The sequence below is a fragment of the Pteropus medius genome, unplaced genomic scaffold, assembly GCF_902729225.1.
Source record: "Pteropus medius unplaced genomic scaffold, Ma_sr-lr_union100, whole genome shotgun sequence".
NCBI classification, from domain to species: domain Eukaryota; kingdom Metazoa; phylum Chordata; class Mammalia; order Chiroptera; family Pteropodidae; genus Pteropus; species Pteropus medius.
In genome coordinates this window covers 41,368-63,950 of record NW_024349105.1, presented here as the reverse complement: position 1 = coordinate 63,950, position 22,583 = coordinate 41,368, and the positions used below count along the sequence as shown (strand labels likewise).

The 22,583-nt window shown below is 38.1% G+C and overlaps 1 protein-coding gene across 4 annotated transcripts; it reads left to right on the top strand.

The window, feature by feature from the left end:
• The first annotated feature begins 1,558 nt into the window (after positions 1–1,558).
• On the top strand, positions 1,559–21,421 carry ZNF280B (zinc finger protein 280B). Of its 4 annotated transcripts, none has more exons than XM_039880420.1 (3): positions 8,291–8,547; positions 9,181–9,242; positions 16,793–21,421. In XM_039880420.1, exon 3 carries the CDS (start codon positions 16,859–16,861, stop codon positions 18,452–18,454), a length of 1,596 nt encoding a protein of 531 aa, XP_039736354.1. In that variant the 5' UTR covers positions 8,291–8,547; positions 9,181–9,242; positions 16,793–16,858; the 3' UTR covers positions 18,455–21,421. The 4 variants fall into 4 exon arrangements, with proteins under 4 accessions (XP_039736352.1, XP_039736354.1, XP_039736353.1 ...); XM_039880419.1 differs by having other exon boundaries at positions 8,293–8,426; XM_039880421.1 differs by having other exon boundaries at positions 8,293–8,426; positions 16,778–21,421.
• Positions 21,422–22,583: the final 1,162 nt, after the last annotated feature.

The window sequence follows — 22,583 nt, the reverse complement described above, 5'->3', positions numbered from 1 at the left end:
AACTATGAAATGCTACTGATGAGATGCAATCTAATTTCAGAAATGGGAAATGTAAACAGCTTATCCCTTAGAATCAGTGACATGGGTTAATGGCATAGAAGGTATGAGCATATGCATTGCAGGGAGAGTATTATTTTATAAAACTTGTTTTACTACACACACATGCCCATACATACTGGATGAATTTCTCCTTTGCATGATAGTGTTAAATCATTTCAATTTGGATTTTGTTAAATGCTTGGAAAGCCTGGAATTAATGGGTTTCAGTCTGTTATACTCATAAACAATCAGATTAATAACAGCTACTATTTTACTTATTTTCAGTCAGTTCATGTATTTTCTTACTCTGTCCTATGTCAGGGTAAGGATACCAAGAGTATTCATTTGTTTACCATTGTCCTAGAAGCTGAAGATAGAGCAGAAAATGAAACACAAGTCCCTGCCCTCATGTAGCAAGATATTTTTCTATATTGTGTGTTAGACCAGGGTGAAACACTGAGCTGAAAACTAGTGTTGGAGGAGACTAGGGTATGGGATTTGGGGGAGGTTGTGATTTTGATAGCATGGTCAGGGAAGCCTTGCTGAGAAACTGTGGACCTGAAACAGGCCAAGAGTTGGCATGAGGGTATCTGAGGAAAGACCATCTATTACAGGAGGAACAACAAAAGTTCTGAGAAAGTAGAGTCTGCTGCCTTCCAGACTCACAGAGCTCAAGATGGCTGCAGTGGAGGACAGGGTCAGAACAGACGAGGATCAGTGGGCACGGGTGGATGGCGTAGACCTCTTCTGGGCATTTTATGTTCATTGATATTTTTGAGTGAGATGGGAAGCCATTGACGATCTATACGCAGAAGGGTGCGTGCCAGCTCGCCTTCATATTTTAACGAGAGCATTGGAGCGGCCATGATGGAGATATGACAGAAGTGGTACAAGGATGGAAACTTTTGCATTGCAATGATCCAGGGAGAGAACATGGTGTTTTCAATCAAGGAGGTGGCAGTGGATGTAGGAGAGAATGGTCAGGTTCTGGATACCTTTAGAAGGTGGAGTGGACAGGGTTTGCTAATTGGTTTTAGGGTGTGAGGGGAAGGCTGGCAGAGCACGTCTCTAGAGTTTGTGAACTGAGCAACTGGAAGGGTGTACAGAGAAAGAGAATGCTGCAGGAGGAGCTGTTTTTTTAGGGGATTATCTAGAGCTTAGCTGCTTTTTTTTTTTTAAGATCGCCTAGAAATCTTAGATATCCCTGAGGGTATGTCTGTGTGTAGGAGGAGGCTAGCGAGACACCCAGGATGCAAAATGAAGGAGACAGTTGAGATGTTGAATCTGCACCTCCTTAAGTATTGCCCTTAAATTTTGTGCTCTAATGCCTCCCTTGCCTCACCCTGTTCATGGCCCTGCAAGAGGACAGGTTGAGCAGTTTGCAATTGCAGGAGACCGGAGCGGGGTGGGGCATCGAAGAGGTAAATCTGGAATCATCATGTCACTTAAATGCTTTGAGCCTCTTTTCTTACATGTAAAATAAGGGTATTAATAGTTATCTCAGTGTTTCAGGGGAGGATTAAATAAGGCAATGATTTTATCTTTTGAAATAAATACTGACTAATGATATGTGGTTGCACTTAGGTAGCAATTTACAAAAAGGAAGTAATGGAAGTTGAAGGGACCACTTTGAGCCAAAGCAGTTGTGAAATGGCAGATCTCTTATTGTGTGAGAAAGAACAAAGGCCAGAACCACTGGGGAAAGTGGAAGAATCCAACCACAGAGACAAGGATGATGAAAATTCTGATTTGCTATTTGTTGGAGTGGAACATGTAAATGAAGATGATGAAGTCCTCTTTGTCAGAGTGATTTCCAAATCAAAACCAGTCATTTCAAACATTTTGAATAGAGTGGTCCCAGACTCATATTCGACAAGAAATAAAGGCTGCTTGGTTCAAGATACTGCTTGCACATTACAGCCTACAAATCACTTGACCCCTATGTCGAAAGCAGGGGCCATCCCTCCACTTTCTCATTCTGGGAAGAGAACATTAGATAGTCCTATTTTTGAGCCTTCATCTAAATGTGATTATAAAACGAACTCAACACAAGTCGTTCCTGGCAATTCCTCAGATTTGCTCTCTCCAGGGGCACAGTGTCTCCTTGGAGCTGTACTTTCTACAGAGGGCAAGGATGAAAGTCCTCATGATTCAAAGAGACTTTCTACTTTGGATATAAACAGTAGAAATCCCAAAAGATCTAAACTCAGTGATGGGGTCCTAGGAGGACTTCCTTTAGCTGTGGCTCCTTTAGGTGTCTCTCCTCCAATGAATGTGAGTACATCCTCACTAGATGTTCCCTCTTTATTAAACCCTGTTGAGAATGGAGCATCATTTCCTCGGGCTTATGTAAATGACAAGGAACATTTCAATTTTATGGATCCAGATAGAGCAAATAGTTTGGAAAGGCAGGGAAAAACAGACTCTTTGAGACTAGCAAGTCAAAACAAGACTGATCCCAAGAAAGGAAATCTGATCATGTTACTTCATGACTTCTACTACGGACAGCATAAAGGAGATGGGCTGCTAGAACAGAAGACTCACACAGCCTTTAAATGCCTCAGCTGCTTGAAAGTTCTAAAGAATGTCAAATTTATGAACCACGTGAAGCACCATTTGGAACTTGAGAAACAGAAGGGCGGCAGCTGGGAAATCCACACCACCTGCCAGCACTGCCACCGGCATTTTCCCACTCCCTTCCAACTGCAGTGTCACATTGAAAGTGTACACACCTCCCAAGAGCCCTCTGCTGTTTGTAAAATTTGTGAATTGTCATTTGAAACAGATCAGATTCTCTTACGGCACATGAAGGACAATCATAAGCCTGGGGAAATGCCCTACGTGTGCCAGGTTTGCAATTACAGATCGTCGGCCTTTGCTGATGTGGAAACACATTTCAGAACGTGCCATGAAAACACTAAGAACTTGCTTTGTCCATTTTGTCTCAAAATTTGCACAGTTGTAACATCCTACATGAATCATTGTTGGAGTCACTGGAACAAGAGATTCTTCCAGTGTACCAAATGCCGGCTACAGTTTTTGACTTTTAAGGAGAAAATGGAGCACCAAACCAAGAATCATCAAACATTTAAAAAGCCAAAGCAATTGGAAGGATTGTCTCCTGAAACAGAAATTATTATTCAAACTACAGGTCAACCAGGATCCAGAGGTGCAGCATCCATTATTGTGAACATCACTGACCCTCAGTTGTCAACTGTAAAAACTAAAAGGAGGGTGACTAGGAACAATAAGTATTATAGATATCACTGAAGCTAGAGTTCGGACTATAAATTATGTTCTACCCACTTCCAGGAATTCTGAAAGACAGAATGGAGGTGAGGACATCTGTACATCGTAGCTGTAGATGCCAGCAAGCAATGTCAACAAATGTCAGGTTTTACAGTAACCATTCTTTAGCTCCCCACTGTCAAGAACTAGCTCAGAAGTCTCATGCCCCTTCCCAATCAACCTCCTCCCCAAAGTAGCCACTTCTCTGACCTCTGCTACCATAAAGTGGTCTTTGTTTTTGAACTTTAAATAAATGGAGTTGCACAATAGATTTTTGTCTTTGTTTTTCTTTACATAGTGAGATGTGTTCTTGCTGTGTATAGCACATTCTTTTTCATTGCTAGGTAGAATTCCTTGAATGAATATGGCACATTTTAATATACCCATTTTACTGTTGATGGACTTTGAGGTTGATTCTTTTGTATTTTGAATAAAGCTTGTGTGAGGCTGTGTATGTCTTTTGGCAGATATATGTGTAGTAATTTCTCTAGCATAGTATAGAGATGAGAAGTCCTGGAACTATATAGATTTAGCTTTTTAGTGTAGATACTGCCAAACACTTTTAAAGTGATTGAAACAATTTACATCTCCACCAGCAACACTGAAAACTTCATTGCTACAGATACAACACTTGGTACTGTCAGTCCTTTTCATTAGTGTCATTTTCTTGAAGTTTTAGTATGTTGTTTTCATCTGCATTTCCCTGATAAGTAATGCAAATGCTTGATATTTTTTTTCATATGGTTGTTAGCCTTTTGAATATTATCCTTTTATTAAGTGCCTATTCAAGTTTTGCCATTTTATTTTATTTTATTTTATTTTATTTTATTTTATTTTATTTTATTTTATTTTATTTTATTTTATTTTATTTTATTTTATTTTTTTATCTAGGCAGTTTGTCAACTGGGGAGGGTACAAGAGAGAACTGCTGGGTCACTGAAAATGTCCTGTATCTTGACCTGGATGGTGGTTTCATGGGTGCACATATGGGTATTAAGGTTGGTGCTTCATAGTTTGTCTTATTTAAGAAATTATTGTCTACCAAGAACATATATTCCTCCTATATTTTCTTCTAGAAGTTTTACTATTTATTCTTTCATGTTTAGGTCCATGATCCATCTCAAATTTACTTTTCTGTTTATAGTGTGATAAATCAAGATATCAAGGTTAATTTTTTCAAATGCATATTCAAATCAGTACTTTTACTAAAAAGATCACTCTTTTTCCACTGTATTGTAGTGGAAACTTTGTGTGAATCAGGTAGATGACTATATATGTCTTTTTGGACTCTTCCATTCCATTGGTCTAGTTCTCTATTCTATACTAGTGCCACATTTATTATAGCTTTTAATTACTGTAGGTCTACTTAAATTTATGTGATGGTAAATTTTATATGTCAACTTGTTTGAGCAAAGGGATGCCTGAATAGCTAGTAAAACATTATTCTGGGGTGTGTCTGCAGGGTGTTTCTGGAAGAGATGAGCATTTGAGCCAATAAACAGTAAACGAGATAAGCCATGAGCGATGTGGGTGGGCATCATTCAATATCAGGAGAAAGGATGAATTTTCCCTCTGTTTTCTTGAGAGAACATCTATCTCTTCTGTCCTTGAACATCAGAGCTCCTTCAGGCCTTCAGACTCGGAGACTTATACCAGCATCCCCTCTCTGCCCCTGGTTCTCAGGCCTTCAGATTCAAACTGAATTCTTCCACTGGCTTTCCTGGTCCTCCAGCTTGCAAACAGCATATCATTGGACTTCTCAGCCTCCATAATTGTGTGAGCCAATTCTCATAATAAATCTCATATAGCTCTCTATATATCCTATTTGTTTTGTTTCTCTGGAGAACCCTGACTAACATAGCTATCTGGGAGTTTAAGTTCTCTAGCTTTGGTGTTCAGAATTGTCTTGCCTATTCTAGGTGATTTGTTTAATTAAAGTGGTTATAGTAAATTTTATTATCTTGTTCTCAAATTCATGTACAATAGTTTGTTAATTGTGATGTTAGCTATAAGGTTTTTTTGTAGCTACCCACTGACTAGAGGTATTGAGCTACTAATCAATAACCAAAAGATAATTGAGGAAAAAACCAAAAGTTTGGAAATTAAGCAATATAATTCTAATTAAGACTGAGAGTAGGGTGAGGGAAGCCAGAACCCTTAAGTGCAAAAGTCTCTTCTCTCCACTTTCACAAAGGTCTTTAATGTTATGCTTTAAGCTCACCCTAGTCCTGGTTCTGGTTCTAAGAAAGTCATAGCTCTTATAAGAAATTGCTGTGGAAAAAGTCAAATATTTGGAACTAAATAATTTTGAAAACAATGAAATGCATGGGATGGAACTAAAGCAGTTCTTAGGAGAAATTCATAGTTTTGAGGAAAGAGTAAAGATTTTGAAGTAAACAAAATGGAATTACTTTAACTAAGCTGCTAAAATTATAAACATGATAAAGGTTGTGGCATGAGGAAAGATTTTATTATTGTTCTAACTTGCTTGGGAACATAAGCTTTTGAACTGTCTAGTTCTGCATCAATGTTTGGATATACATCAGTTCATTATGTGTCAATATTTGGGCATATACTAGACATCCAGATAATGCTCTGATTACCACCCAAAGGACTCACATAACCAGACCACCTGACATCCATCATCCAGACCACCAGACATGACAAGATCTCCTAGAACTCAGCTTCCAGACCACCTGGCATCTGATACCATCCTGGTCCAATCCCAGAGCTAAGAGCAGGACTGATTATTCTTAAAAATGTACTTTTTACTATAATAACTCTCAACATTTCTTTCTTCTTTGGAACACTTCTGGTTTTTGACTAGCTGTGTTTCCAGTTTGCAAACTCTAAGACCCTTGAATAAATCATCATTTATTTTTAACAGAGCCTCTAGACTCTTTTCTGAGTTTGTTCAACATAAAAAATGCATATATTTGCAAGGAAAAGTTATAAAAATAATGACCTAACTCAGTGCTGTCCATAAACATATCTGTGATGATGGAAATGTTCTATATCTGCTCTGTTCAATTTGCCATATGTGACTACTGAGCTGTTGAAGTGTAGCTAGTATAATCGAGGTACTGAATTTTTAATTTAATTTACCTAAAATTAAATTTAAAGGTAGAAGAAACAGATCTCTCTTATAAATAAATGCCAAATAATTTGTGTACTCTCAATAATCTTATAGATACTCTCCCCTCCATGAGACTCCATGCCCCATTTTGAGTGTAGGCTAGGTTTAGTGACTTGCTTCCAAAGACTAGAATATGGAAAGGGAAAATAACTTTAAGATAGAGAACTAATACTAAACACTATCAGTAGCATGTATCTCTGATGAGAAGTGATGAGAAGGATACATCACCTCTGTGATAGAATTCTAAAAGCCTATAACCCTACTGTAACCATGAAGAAAACATCACGTTCATATTGAGAAACGTTCTGCAAAATACCTAACCTTTAAGGACTTCTTAAAGTCGTCAAGGTCATGAAAAACAAAGTTTAAGAAATTTTACAGAGTAGGCGAGGGAGATGTTATCACAAAATGCATTGTGATATCCTGTATAGGAATCTGGAACAGAAAAAGGACATTAGTAGAAAAATTAGTGAAATTTTAATAAAGCCCAGAGCTTACTTAATAACTTACTGAAGGATATTGGAGTAATTTTGAGGCCTAAAGGACGTCATATCACATATGTACATTTCAGACACAGCAAATATTTTCTCCGTATCTACATCCCCTTCATTTTTATGGTATAGTTCACTAAACAGAAATCTTCAAATGCAAAGGATCAATAACTTAGACTTTGTGTCTGACCATAATACAACAAAGTGAGAAATTGATAAAGGAACAGTTTCAAAAATTTTCATGGATTTGGAAAACGAATACTATATTATGTAACCTTTGTGTTAAAAAGAGAATCACTAGGGAAATTAGGGCATACTTGGAACTGAATGATAAGGAACATATAAAGCAAAAATTGCGAGACAGTTAAATTGGCACTTGAGTAAATTAAGGGAAATTTATAGCATTACATAAAGAGAAATAAAACAAATGAGCTAGGTATTTATCTAAAGAAGTTGTAAAGAGGAGCAAAAGAACCTGTAGAGATGCAAAAAATAATAGAAATAATGAAGAATAGAAGAAGTGAAATAGAGAAGAAAATGAAATTATAGATTAAGAAAATCTAAAGCTGTTCCCCCCCGCCCCCCAAAAAGATTACTAAGACAGAGTTGGCAGAATTGGACAATTAAAAATAATTCTGTAAAGGGCCAGATAGTATTTTAGGCTTTGCGAATATGACCTCTGGCAATTAGTCAACTTTGCTTTTATAATAGGATAGCAATGATAGGCAATATCTAAAGGAATGGGCATGTCCTGTGTCCCAATAAAACTTTATTCGTGGAGACTTAAATTTGAATTTCATATAATTTTCACACAAGATAATATTCTCTTTGCGGTTTTTTCCGGCCATTAAAAAAAAAAAAATGTAAGGCTTATTCTTAGCTTGCTGCAAGCTGTACAAAACTAGGCGGCAGACTAGATTGGATTGCCCCCGGATGCAACTTTGAGAGAATGGGCGGCGATACTCAACTGCATGGCTAAGTTCCTTAAACATGGAGCAGGAAGCTAGTACTTTTATGGAAAAGGGACCACACTTGAGGATTATTAGAGCTGAACTCCAGGTGAGCAAGCCTATTCCCTGATGGACTGGGAGCCTGCCCACTGGTCCTGAACCCTGGCCTTCTGTGAAACTCTGACCACCCAAGACCCTTCCAGGGACTCAGTCATTGCTCTGCCCACACCCCTCTCAACCCGTCGCCACTAGGGGCCCCCAGCGGTCGCCACCAGGGGCGCCAGAGAGCGCGCATGCGCCCGACCGTCCTCGCGGCCAATCAGATCGCAGCGCCGGGAGCCCAGCCAGCCTCACGCCTCACCTGGCAGCCAGTCACTGGTTGCAGCGGGCGCGCGTGTGGAGGCGTCGGCGGCGTCGGCGGCGCCTGGGCTGAGGAGACGTCGTCGCTTCGGGCTTCGCCGGTGGACCGCCTCAGGCCTGGTGCGCCGCCGGCAGCTCTGCGATCGCCGCGGACAGGGACCGGTAAGCGCGGGGGATGGCGCGGCCCAAGTGTTCCTTGAGGGGAGATGAAAAGGGACTCTTCGGGTCGCGACACCGCGCCTGGCCTTGCACAGCTCATCGGCCTGTCCTTGTGTCGCCACGGGTGAGCGGCCTCCGTGGGTCCAAAGATCCTTCTCACACACATTCCCTCAGCAGGCGCCACTTTTAGGTAGACTTCCTCCCCCGACCCTGACGGGGCGACCCCATCCCCCAATCCTGAAGAAGGGGCCAGGCCCGGCTCCTGATGCCCTCCCCTCTCACTTCCCCCGCGGGGGTCTCTTGTGAGCCTTAACACAGTTAAAAATCTGAAACCGATTTTGTAACCCCAGCCTCACTCCGATTCTGAACATGTTGGTCTAGACCCTTTAAGACCTTTAAAGCATTTAAACATTGATTTGTTGGTCCCTCTTCCCTACCCCAGCGCTTTATTTTTCTCGTTTACTGTATCTCTGCCTGGACTCTAAAGCAGCCTCGGCCCTAATAAAAGTTCCCCTGAGAGCCATGACCAAGAGTGATTTTGAGGCTTCTGATTTGGGCAGTTCCCAGATGGAGTGATTTCCTTACTGAGATAGGATAGATTGGAGGAACAGGTTTGAGAAAAGAAATTCAGTTCTCTTGACTGGATGAGAAGGGGATGCTTGAAAAACATCCAAATGGCAATATCAAGTAAGCAGTGGGCTAAAAAATATTCTGTAACATGTAAGTAACCTTAATCTTTTTCTCTGGTTGCTTCAAGGATGTGATCTTGTCCTGCCTGGAGTTATCTAAAGTTCTTAGACGTTTCAGTGCACACCTGAGGTAAGATGAGAGAAGTCTGTCATGAGGACCAAGCTTGTATCTTTTTTTCCTTCAATTTTTTGCTCGTTCTCTCCTGTGCTAAACACTACTATTTAGACACTGTTTCCCAAATGTATATTATATATAGCTGAATGTGTATGGTAAATTCAGGCCAGTCATTGATTTAGATAATTTTGGAACCCTCTGAACTGCTTCCTTAAAAAAAGTGAGGGTGGTGGTGACATTTTTTTCCACCTAAAATAAAGGTAGGCGCACCATAGATTTTTAAGCTATGTTAAGCTGATTTCTTTAACCATGTTCTGAGGCTAAAATGGGCTGATACACATATCATAAGATTTCACTTAAAGTATTAAAGTGGTTCATTTAGGGTAAATGAGTTTTGGTTAAAGTGATTACCTCAGGTAATCATTTTAATCCGTTAAATGATTACCTCAGGTAATCATTTTAATCCGTAAGAGATTTATTTCTGTAATTGAATGTGGCTGGATAGGGGATGTCATCTGAATTCATTTCATGCCTGTAGGCAAGTTTATAGGTAAGTTGTATGCCTAGCAACTTGTGCATACAGCTCAGTGAGACCCATTGTATAGTTACTTATCTATTGCTATGTACAACACATTATCATAACAGAATACCTTAAAATAAATGTTTATTATTTCATAGTTTCTGAAGGGCTGGAATCCGAGAGTGGTTTAGCTTAGTGGTTATGGCTCAGGGCCTCTCAGGTTGTAAGTCAAACTTTTGGTTACATCCGCAGGCTTGACTTTTGTTGTATGATCTTTGTCTAAGCTCAGTGTTAGCACAGGGCCTTGGTTCCTCACTCTGGGTCTTTCCACAAAGCTGCTTGTGTCATGGCAATTGGCTTTCCCCTGAACGAGTGATTCAAGAGAGATTTTGCACCCAAGATGAAGTGCAGACTTTTGAAAGTTAGCTGTTCTGTATTTGCTTAGTCCTGCAGGTCAATCCTGTGATAGTATGGGAGAGGGCTACACAAGACTGAATACCAAGAGGTAGGATTCATTTGGAGCCATCTTGGAGGCTGGCTACCACAGCTATTTTTCCGCTGTTCCGACCTTTCTCCATATGATCTCAGGCATTGTGTTATTACTATGGGTGCATTATTTGGCTCCAAGCTAAGGCCAAAACCTCTACTTGTGTACTAGATCAATGCAATTCTTGTTTATCCAATAATATTAGTCCAGCATCTCTCCTCTTAGTCCTGAATTAAGTTGTCTATTTTTCTGGATCATTCCTGAAAACAGACTGATTGTAATGCCACCTGTCATTAAAAATTTATCTTTTGATAGGACATCCCCCTTCTGCCTATTTTATTTCATATTCGCTTGTCATTACAGGGAAATTTCTCCAGAATTGTTCGTATTTGCTGACTCCTGCTATTCTCCTTTGAACCTTTAAATCTGTTCTTGTCAAGGTCACCAATAAATTTCATAATGCTTAATTCAGTGGTCAGTTTTTAAGATTTTATTCTATCTATTGGCAGTATTTGTCAGAGTGGTTTATTTCCTCATTTGGATTACAGGAATGCTTTTTTCTTGACACCTCCCTCTCTCACTTCCCCCCATCCTGCCACGGTTGTAACTTCATTATTCTTATTCTTTTCTGGTTCCTTCTCATCCTTCTGATCCTAACCAGTGGAATACCCCAGGGCTTAGATTTTAGATCTCTTTTCCTAGGTGATCTCATCCAGTCTTGTGTTTTAAATAACACTACATGCCAAAGACTCCAAAATATGTATACCTGGCCCACACCTTCCCTGAGCTCTGGTATCATATATTTATCACTCAGCATCACCTCTTGTATGTCAGCCTTCCCTCTTTCACATCCCAAATCCAATCTATGAACAAATCTTGTGGACCTTCAAGATAATTGATCTAGAATCTGACCCCTTCTTAGTACCTTTTTTTCCCGTCCTGTCTGGTACTAACATTATTTTTTGTCTATATTATTTCAGTAGCCTCTTAACTTGTCTTCCTGCTTCCAGTATTACCCTCTAAAGTCTGTTTCTTTGCACAGCACCCAGAGTGATCTGTTGAAAGTCAGATCATATTACTGCACACTTAAAAACTTCCCAGTGACTTCTCATCATGCTTAGAGTGAAAACCAAAGAACTTAGAATGGCCTACATCAACCTACCTGATCTTGGCTCTGCTCCACTGTAAGGACTTCATTCTTTGATTTCATCTCCAACTTCTTTCTCTTTCCATTGGCTTGCCTATGTTAGCCTCTTGACCATTCCTTAAATTTGTTAAGCATGCTCCGGTCTCAGAGACTTTGTATTTGTTGTTTCCTCTGCTGGAGTACTCTTTCCCAGATATCCATAACCATGTCATGTAAAAACTTGCCTTCACGCTACCTGGCCCATTTCCTGCTTTATTTTCTCTCTAGCATTTATAACCGTTTAAAATTTTACATATACATAAATATATTTAACATATAATAATGTTTCATGTGTTTTATTATACATTACATGTAAAAAACATAATAATACATGTAATAACATTTTATATCTATATTAAAAATTACTTTCCAGTAACTCCTATTAGAATGTCAGCTCCCTGAAGAAAAGGGTCTTTGTTTGGATCACTGCTGTATCCTCAGTACCTAGACCAGTACCTGGCATGTGGTAGGCTCATCAAACTTTTGAGTGCGTGAGCTTGTATCCAGATTCCTCTCAGACACCACCTTGATGCTATCCCCTCTCCATTTCTCTGTTAGTACTGTGCAAACTATCATTTCATTCATGTGTAAGTTCTCTGTTTCTCGGCCTTTTGTGAACAGGGATGTGTTTTAATTCTACTCATTCGATATGTTTTATAGTTATAGTTCACTCAAAATAGCAGCCATTGAAACATTGCCAAACTTGTATGTATGACCACACATAGAATGATCATCTTTTCATAGATAAGTTTCTCCTTAATTAAAAAAAAAATTTTTTTTCCTCCCCGATTTTTTTTTTTTTTGGACCCAGAAGTTACAAGGGGATATTACCTTAGGGTCAATTTGTTATGCCCCCAAAAATAATAATAGTGACTTTCATCTTTTGGCTTCTTAAAACTTTATAAATGTGGGCGCAAGCTATTTTAACCTTATCCTTTGTAAGTTCCGTGTAAACTACTTGTATACCTAGGTCTGTTCCTCATTCTTTCTCTTAAATGTACAAATTAATCAGCCAGTCATTTGAATAACATCGAATAATACAATTCTGAGAGTTTAAGCATTAGTTCTGTACATTCAAAAACAAAATATGAATGATCTGAAGAAGTCTTACCAGGATTTTTCCCCTGGGAGCTTCCCAGTGGCAGGGAGATATTAGTTATGTAGAGATTCATCACAAAGCCCATCTGGCCTGCATGGAATATACTCTCACCACTTCCCCAACCTCCAGATTCCTTATAATTTGGTTGACTAATTTATCACCCAAAATGGGATATTTTTAATAGTGAAAAGTGGCACTATTAATAAATACACAAGGACAGCAGGTTAAACTGGAATTGTCCTGGTCAAACCCAGATAGTTAGTAAGTCTACTTGCAGTCATGTGCCATTTAATGGAGTCACTTTCTAAGAAATGCATCTTTAGGCAATTTTAGTCTTGTGAATATCATAGAGTGAACTCACACAAACCTAGATGGCATAGCCTACTATATACCTAGGCTATATGGTATAGCCTGTTGCTCTGTAGGGGAGGAAAATAATTTTCCCTTTATCCTTCTGGGCTATTGGCTGAGACATCTCTGTAATAACAGATTAACAGGAAAAAAAAACCCCAAAAGTTAGTAACAAGTATACCTCTTATATACATGGAATAGACCAGGGAAACTGAGTAACTTGCCAGTATGGGTGAAGACACCATTGTAAATACCATCTTCAGTTGAAGACAAAAGAAGACCTTAGGAGTAGGGGAGTTAGTTTTGTGAGGTGACCAGGAAAAACACAGTAAACAAGGGTAAGGTTGTCAAGCAGTTTAAGTCCTTGTCTTCTCTATTAATGAGAGTTTCTAGAGGTGAGGTCTTTCCCCTCTTCCTGGTACAGCCAGGGAGACATCCTTACAAGAGGAGATTTCCCTTACAAATATAAGTGTCTTTTACAAAGGGTAACTTCTTGGTTTTCAGAGGTTCTCCCATGTCTTCTGTTTCTTAAAATTAACCAGCCTATGATAATCCTTATGCCAAATGGATATTTTAGAGTGACAGATTCTGTTTCCCTACAGCTCCTAGGCTACAAACTTGTACAGCATAGGTAATTGTAACACAAAGGTATTTGTGTAATACATTGCACTATGACATTACAACAGTCTATGATGTTACTAGGCAACAGGAAGTTTTTAGCTCCATTATAATCTTATGGGACCATTGTTTTATATGTGGTCTGTGTTGATCAAAATATTGTTCTGCGGTGCATGACCGTATAATTAATTTGGTGTTCTAAGTCTTTAGCATCAGAGAAATATCCACTCTGCAAGAAGATAATTCTTCCTTCCTTGGTAGGTATGTCTCCCACTACAAATTGATAAATTGATCCCTAGCTTAACTCTCTTTATTGACTAGATTAGTTTGCATTGTTACCATAATTCTGATTACCTAACTCTTGTTACATGAATGAAGTCCCCTTAAGGGCTTTGAAAATTTAGCATCAGTTGTTGGGATGTGGTGGTGGGGGGCGGGTCACATAGTCTATTGCTAAGCATTTTTTCTTTAATTGAAGTATTATTCACATACCATAAAATTCACTCTTTAGAGTCTAAAATTGCATGATTTTTATTGTATTTACAAAATTATACAATCTTTACTGATATCTAACTCTAAAACATTTCATCAACTTTAAAACCATGTATCCATTAGCAGTCACTCCCTGTATTAGTTTCCTGTGGCTACTATGACAGATTAACAAAGATGGTGACTTAAAACAAGGAAAATGTATTTCTTCTCAGTTCTGGAGGCCAGAAATTCGAAATCAGTATTACTGGACCCAAATCAAAGTGATGGCTGAGCTGCATTACCCGCCGACACTCTAGGAGAGAATCTCTTCCTTGCCTCTTCCAGCTTGTGGTCATGGGTGGAATTCCTTGGCTTGTCTTTATATTGCTCTCTCCAAGTGTATGTGTGAAATCTTCCTCTCTTACAAGGACACATACGATGCCATTTAGGGTCCATTTGTGTAATTCAGTATAATCTCCCCATCTCAAGATCTTTAATTTAATCATATCTGCAAAGACCCTTTTCCCAAATCAAGTAACATATACATGTTTCAGGGATTAAGACCTGATATTTTGGGGGTTATTATTCACCCAACTTTGGCTCACTATTCCTTTTTTCCACCAGCCCATGGTAACTACTAGTTTATTTCTGTCCATATGGATTTGCCTATTCTAGACATTTTATGTAAGTAGAATCATAAACCATATGGTCTTTTGTGTCTGGCTTTATTCACTTAGCGCGTTTACAAGGTTCATCCATGTCATATATGTATAGTGGTGCTTTATTCATTTTTATGGCTGAATAATATTCTGTTGTATGGCTGGCTATACCACAGTTTGTTTATCCATTCCTCAATTAATGGATGTTTGAATTGTTTGCAGTTTGTGGCTATTATGAATAATGCTGCTGCAAACATTGTTTTGCAAGTTTTTGTGTAGAGTTATGTTTTCAGTTCTTTTTGCTATATACCTAGGAGTGAAATTGCTGGGTCATATGGTAAATATATTTAATTGTTGAGGTACTGTCAACTGTTTACAGCAATTGCACCAGCAATAAATGAGGATTCCAGTTTCCCCACATCCTCTGCCACACTTGTTTCTCTTTTTGATTATAGCCAATAGTGGGTATGAAGTTATATCCGATTGTGATTTTGATTTATATTTCCCTAATGGCTAATCATGTTGAGCAGTATTTCTTGTGCTTATTGACCAGGTATATTTCTCTGGTGAAATAGCAGGCGATGTTATGAAATTAAGAAAATTATTATAAGGCTGGGTCATGTGACTGAATGTAGGGTAGATAGAGATGTGGCAGTTTTAGATAGGGTTGTCAGAGTAAGTCTCAGGGAGAGGTAAGTTTGGACATGGACTTGAAGGAGATAGAAATGTTAGCCATGATGGTATCTGAGAGACAGGAATTTCAGGCAGAAACTCTGAAGGGACTGTTTAAGAAACAGCAAGGGAGCCACTGTGGCTAGATTAGAGTGAATGAACATTAGAATAGTGGGAGAAGAGATCAGAAAAGGTACCAAGAGTGGAAATGGTGGCGAGTGTCTATAAATCTTTGACTTTTCTCCATTCTTTAGAAATAGTCATGTCTTTTGACAAAGAGCAACCTTGGTTTAATAGTATTCCCATCCTAGACTCCCAGAGTCCTGAGGGTGGTGAGGAGACAGCCATGCAGGTACCTGGATGATGAGCATTTATATTAGAGAGACAGCAAATACAAGGTCCCTAAGCAAGGTAAAGTGTTTAGTGTGTTCAAGGAATAGCAAGGAGGTTAGTGTGGCGAGAGCAAAGTGGATGTGGAGAGGAATGAGGTAACTGCAGGGTGGTATGCAGGGCTGGAGATATGTGTGGTCTTGTAGGCCTTGGCCCTTTACTGAGTGAACCAGAAAGCCATTAAAGAGTTTTGAGCTGAGCAGTGATAAAATCTGATTTGTTTTAATAGAATCACTATGCCATGTGGAAAAGAGACTGAAGTGGGGTAAGGGAAGAAGTACCGTTGGATTTAAGTTCAGTCAGTGGGGGAAGTCAGGACCAGAGGAAGAAATTTAAGAGACATCAATGAATGGATTATAATTAGGGCCTTGAGTTGGGATGAGATTATTAAGAGTTCATTTAAAATTTGCTAGGCATATGCTAAACACTTAACATTGAATTATACTGTGTATTGACTAGGTGTAGGTTATTCTTAGCCATTTGATACTTTTCTATAATAATATTTATGAAATTAGTATGTGTGAATCAATTGAGATATGTGCATTTAATATAAATATTCCTCCAATTCTACTACAAAGCAAACTGCCATTGAATAGTTGGTGCTTTTGAAAAAGAGCTTTTACCTTAAGTCTAAGAAATAAGAATTTTTGCCTTTAAGATATAGAAACACATTTAAAAGTGATAAACTTGCCAAAGAAGATACAGCTGATGTGTGGTCGACTTAGAATTCCATGTTAATCATCTCTAACTCCAAAGCCCATATTTCTAAACACTCTGCAAGTACCTTTGTAAAAAAAAAAAAAAAAAATACTTTGTCATTTACATATATATGATTTTTTTTTTTTTTTTTTTTTTTTTTTTTTTTTTTGCCTAGTGATTAATTGTTGTATTTTTTTTTTAATAGAAAAGATCATAATCACAGGACAAAGCTATGATTCTAGAGTCACACAGACTTGTAATCAAAGTTTTAAGTTGTCATTTATCCTCTTTGGTCTCAGTGTCCTTATGTGTAAAATAAGGATATTTATAACTATCTTAGAGTTTTGGAGAGAATTAGATGAGTTAACACATTTTTTTCTGTACTTACTGATGTGTAGTGTGTTTGTACGTAGGTGGCAGTTTATATAAAGGAAGCGCTGAGACTTGTGGCCATACCCTTCAGGAATAAAAAATTAGAAATGGAGCCACCATGTATGTTATGTGAGGAAGAACAGGAGCCAGAACCACAGAAGAGCATAGAAGAAACCAAACAAGTAGAGGAAGAAGATGCTGAGCTGATCTTTGTTGGGGTAGAACATGCAAATGAAGATGCTGAGCTGATCTTTGTTGGGGTTACTTCACATTCAAAACCAGTCGTTTCAAACATTTTGAACAGAGTCACCCCAGGTTCATATTTAAGGAGAAAAAAGTATGGTCACTTCAGAAAAGATAGAACTCACAAATTGCAGCCTGTAAGTCATGGGACCCCAACATCAGAAGCAGTGGCTGTCCTGCCCGTTTCTGAATCTGAATCAAGATCGACAGATAGTCCTATTATTATTGAGCCTTTGTCTAAACCTGATTATAAAAATAATTCACCACAAGTCGTGCCTAATAGCTCTTCAGAGTTATGTTCTCCTTTGAGAACGTTCACAAGTTCATTGCAGCATCCAGTAGGAGCAGCACTTTCTGTAGGAGGTATGAATAAAACTCCTTGCACATCAGAGCAACTTTCCACTTCTGAGATAAACAGTGTAAATCCCAAAAGGCCTAAACTCAGTGATGGAATCATTGTGGGCTGTTCTTCAACTTTGTCCCCTTCAGGTATCTTTCATACAATGACTACTCAGCAAAGCACACCCTCAAATGGTGTTCATACCTCATTAAACCCTTTTCAGAATGGAGCACCTTTTCCAACAGCTTTTCCAAAGGACAGTGTGACAAAAATAGACTTTTCAAGTCTCGCAAGTCAAAATAAGACTGTTGATCCTAAGAAAGGAAATCTGATCGTGTTACTTCATGACTTCTACTACGGACAGCATAAAGGAAATGGGCTGCTAGAACAGAAGACTCACACAGCCTTTAAATGCTTCAGCTGCTTGAAAGTTCTAAAGAATGTCAAATTTATGAACCACGTGAAGCACCATTTGGAACTTGAGAAACAGAGGGGAGACAACTGGGAAATCCACACCATCTGCCAGCACTGCCACCGGCATTTTCCCACTCCCTTCCAACTGCAGTGTCACATCGAAAGTGTACACACCGCCCAGGAGCCCTCTGCTGTTTGTAAAATTTGTGAATTGTCATTTGAAACAGATCAGGTTCTTTTACAGCACATGAAGGACAATCACAAGCCTGGGGAAATGCCCTACGTGTGCCAGGTTTGCAATTACAGATCGTCGGCCTTTGCTGATGTGGAAACACATTTCAGAACGTGCCATGAAAACACTAAGAACTTGCTTTGTCCATTTTGTCTCAAAAATTTTAAAACTGCAACACCTTACATGTGTCATTATAGAGGACACTGGGAAAAAAGTGTTCACCAGTGTTCCAAATGCCGGCTACAGTTTTTAACTTTCAAGGAGAAAATGGAGCACAAGACCCATTGTCATCAAATGTTTAAGAAGCCTAAGCAACTAGAAGGATTGCCTCCTGAAACAAAAGTTGTTATTCAGGTATCACCGGGACCTCTTCAACCAGGGTCAGTGGAAGTCGCATCCATTACTGTGAGCACGTCTGATTCTGAACCATCACCCCCCCAGCCTAAAAGTAGAATTTCAAAAAAAACTCATTAATTCTAGTTTCAGTAAATCTAAAGGAAATATTTCATTCAGCCAAAACCCTGGAAAAACAAAAAGTACAAACCATATGTTATTGAATAGCTTGAAAAATAGTGAAACCAGTGGATCATTTTTGAGTTTTTTTTAAAATTCATGAAATACAGTATTGTTCGATCTGAATGTTGAGATTGTTATTTAAAAATATATTACCTAGTTTTCATGTAACTATCCGGCTTAACACAAAAGGTGCTTGTGTGAGTATATGTATGTGAAAGAAAAAAAGTTGGTAACCTATTTATTATTTTGGTACTTCATGTTACTAGTAAGTTTGAAAACTCTTCTTTCTGTATATAGAATCTGTAGAGTATTTTAAGTATTAAGTACTAAGTTTATTTTCTACTTTTTCCATGCCTTGAAGATTTCAATATTAACTCTAGTCATTCTGGAGTGGCTTTGTTATGGCACGGTCCAGTTTGCTGCTGAACTCCCAGAAGTGCCTGTATAGTGTTGGCCTGAAATAACCTGGCTCTGCAAGCCTGGATGTGGAGAAGTTGAGGAGAAGTTGTGGCATGAGTGGGACCAGAATGTGGAAGGTTAGTCAATGGAGAGCAGTGGCGCTCTATTCTAGTTGAGAGAGAGGCACACATTCACTCCAGTCTTGGAGCCAAGGCAGAAGGAACACTGTGTCAGAGTGTCTTTTTCCTAGTTCAAGAGCATCTAAGGAAGCAAAACTATTACAATAGAATGCTTATGTTTGGGGAGCGGACCCTACAGGCATCAAACAACCACAGTGTGTCATTGGCTTCAGCTGGAGAAGCAGAAGTGCTAATAGAATGGGGCCTGGTGCCAGTAGACCTTCTGTTGAATGATCAGCAGGGGAATTCGATTTGTTCCCTCCCCTCTCCTTTCTGGCTGGCCTTAAGTCAGGTTGAATGAGCCATGTGCCTGGAAACCAAGCAGTAAAGGAAGTAAAGTTTCCCAAGAGAAAGAATCCCCGACATCCATAGTTTGAACTGTACTGGACACATAATTTTAACAGAAAAGGGCCAAACAAGTTGCATCTGTTCATTTCATGGACTGAGTTAAACTTAGTTCTCTAAGTGTTAAACTGGAATGGAGGTTGTCCAAGAACAGTAGGTACAGTGGATAAAAATAGGCCAGGGTGACTGACTAAAATTAAGCCCATTATAGGGCTTTTCCTTATATTTTTCTGTGTACCTGTATCTTGCCCTAATTGAATATGTGAAGTTTGCAATTTTGTATCTTGCCTTGGACATGAATGTACAATAGTTAACAGTTATTATTCTCTTGTGTGTATAATTTCCTATTTTTTGAAATTAATACTGTTTGGATCTTACTTGACACACTCCAATGTGCAAGAAATGTCTCTTTTATTTCAGTAAGTATTAGGTCTTAGAGTTATTGTCCTTGATGTAATCTCTCCACCTATCTAATATATTGTGGGGGAACCTTTTTTTCTTGCCATCTCTAAGGGCTCTTTCACAGAACTGTGGAGTACCCTCTGAGTATTGGTTTCTGAACATCAGTGGCCTTGGCTGCTTCTCTGAGTTCCCAGAGTATAATCTCCCTTGGTATGTTCTGGTGCCATCTGTTCTTCCACCCCCGACCTAGCGGCCTCTGTGCACCACTCAAGGACTCTGGGATCCTGGCTATTCACTGAAGCCAGGAGAAAACTCTCCTTTCTCCCCCTTGTTTTCTCCTCCTCCTTAAATGCATCTTATCTCTCCCCAGTCCTTTGTTCCTTCCTCAATCTAGTTAAATTCCTTAAGCTTTCACAAAAAGCTGGGAAGTGATAATCAAGAGCTTAGCATCCCTCTTAGAATTGAGGAGGAAAGACTACAGATACAATATTTGTGAGTATATTGTTTATGTTTTAGATAATTTCCTCAGTGTACATTCTGTTGTATTTATTTGCTCAATGTTTGATTGATTTGCACTTTGAACATTTTACTAGGCCTTTTCAGTTAGTTTGCTTGGGCCTAGGCACTTTGCTGAAATTTCAGCCTGAACTCTTATTTAGGTGTAGAAAAGTATGTGTGTGTGTTCTACTTGTTCTGGTCTCAGGTAGAAACTTCTGTGTATAAATAGATCTCCAGAATTTTGCATACTTATCTTATTCTGTTTTATGGTAAAAATATAAAATGTTGTGGTTTCTTAGTTTTATCAACACTATTACTGTTGTTTGCTATTTCACTAAAGTATGCTCCTTAAGAGTGCAAATTGTTATTTATTGCCAAGATTTCAGTGATATGACCCCTGCCTACCTCCTTTCTGTTTTTCATTCTCTGCCATGCTACTCTACCATTTTCTCTACTGATGCACTATTTTTGATACACTGGCCTTGCTTTTCCTCAAGCAAATCATATTTCTTCCCAATCCAAAGACTGCAGCTGCTGTTCTCTGTCTTAGAACACGCTTCACTTAGACCTGCATGGCTTCTACCTCGATTAATTGTTTGACACTTCCTTTGGTTCATTGAACTTCACCAATGTTCTTAAAATGGCACTGACAATGAAATCGCTCACCCCCACTTCCCCTCCTCCAAAGGCACTTTATGTCTCCCGTCTCTTTTCTTCCCTCTCTAATCTAGTTAAATTTCCTGGGTTTTCACAAAAACCTGGGAAGAGATCATTATCAAGGGCTTTGCTTCTCTCTTAGAATTGAGCTAGCTTGAGTCCATTTCTGTGCCTGCAATCAAAAGAAAATTAATATAGTGAGTTGAGTTCCTTCAGGAGCTTTCTCTGTTTTGCCGTTGATACCTCTAGATTTTTAAAAGGCAATGTTACTTTGTTTTGTTTACAGATATATAGAGTATATGTCAAGATTACTATTTTGTTATTACCCTTTGTGAACTTCCCTGTCTATTTTGCTTGCTTGTTCCTTCAGATAAAATTTATTATTTTATTAATGTTGCCAAAAATTGTAAGTAAAGTAGCAATTATAGTAATAAAATGTTTTTTTGAAAAACTGTTTTTGTTATTTGTCTTTTCACCAATAACATGGCAAATGATCAGTTTTTTTAAAATTATTTTAGTATCACTAAAATTCTTTGCCTTACTGCTGTTTGTGTTTATTTCTAATCTTATTGCATTAGCCAGAACTTCTAAATGATGATATGAAAATGGGCTATCTTGTTCTTGGGGTTTTAATGAGAAATACTTTACTATTAAAGGTAGTGAGTACATTGCTTAATGAATTTCTATTTTTGTCTTTAGAATCTTAAAAGAATCATTATTTAGTTCTATTGGATAGTTTACAACATCTATTGAAACAATAATTTATTTTTTCTTTACTAACTCAAGATTTTTCTCAGCTGTATTCACAACTTTTCTATTAGAAATCTTCCTTTCCTATAGCAAAAATATTTCCATGTGGGGTTGAATATTATCCTTTCTACTCAGAATCTCATTCTCTTTCCCATTTCTAATATTGAAATGTGTTTATTTCCTTTTTTCTTAATTAGATTTGGCACAGTTTTATTGATGTTTCCGATTTACCTTTTCTAAGAAGCAATCCTTGATTTATTATCCCAACTAAATTTGTTTTTGTTATTCTTTTTTTTTTTTTTTTGCCTTAATCCATTGTATACCTACTATATTTAGGATTGTTTTTTTTTTTTAATCGTCTTTTATTTTAAAAGCTAATTTTTCCCTTTGTATTAAGGGATTTAAGATTGCCTGCTTTGTTTATAGTTTTGTTTGAATTCCAAATATTTTGATGCATATTTTCATTTTTATTAAAGTTTTAATTCTCTACACATTTTTTGTTAAGTTAACTATAAAGATTTTAAAATTTGCAGGTTGAATGTTTTAATCTTAATTTACAGTTTTACTGAAAATTTATAGTTTTCCTTGGAGTTTCGAGGGTGTGTGTGTATACACTGACATGTCTATTTGTATATACATCCTTTTCAAATTACTACATGAGTTATTGAAAAAAAGATGTTTTTTGTTTCTATAGTTAAAATATGAAATGTTTTAATCTAGAAATTTATCCTCTCCAAATGAATATTATATAAAATGTAAAGGTATGAAAATATTAATTTGTGAGTAATTTCCAGTAACAAAACAGAAATGTGAAACTATTCTTGACACTTGTTGAAGATGGTAAGAAAAACTTTACA

Excerpts from the sequence above, each read along its gene's own strand:
- ZNF280B (XM_039880418.1), top strand. The coding sequence starts at position 1,648 with ATGGAAGTTGAAGGGACCACTTTGAGCCAAAGCAGTTGTGAAATGGCA. Across the intron at positions 2,989-18,139 it reads TTTGTCCATTTTGTCTCAAA|AATTTTAAAACTGCAACACC; the intron begins ATTTGCACAGTT and ends TTTTGTCTCAAA.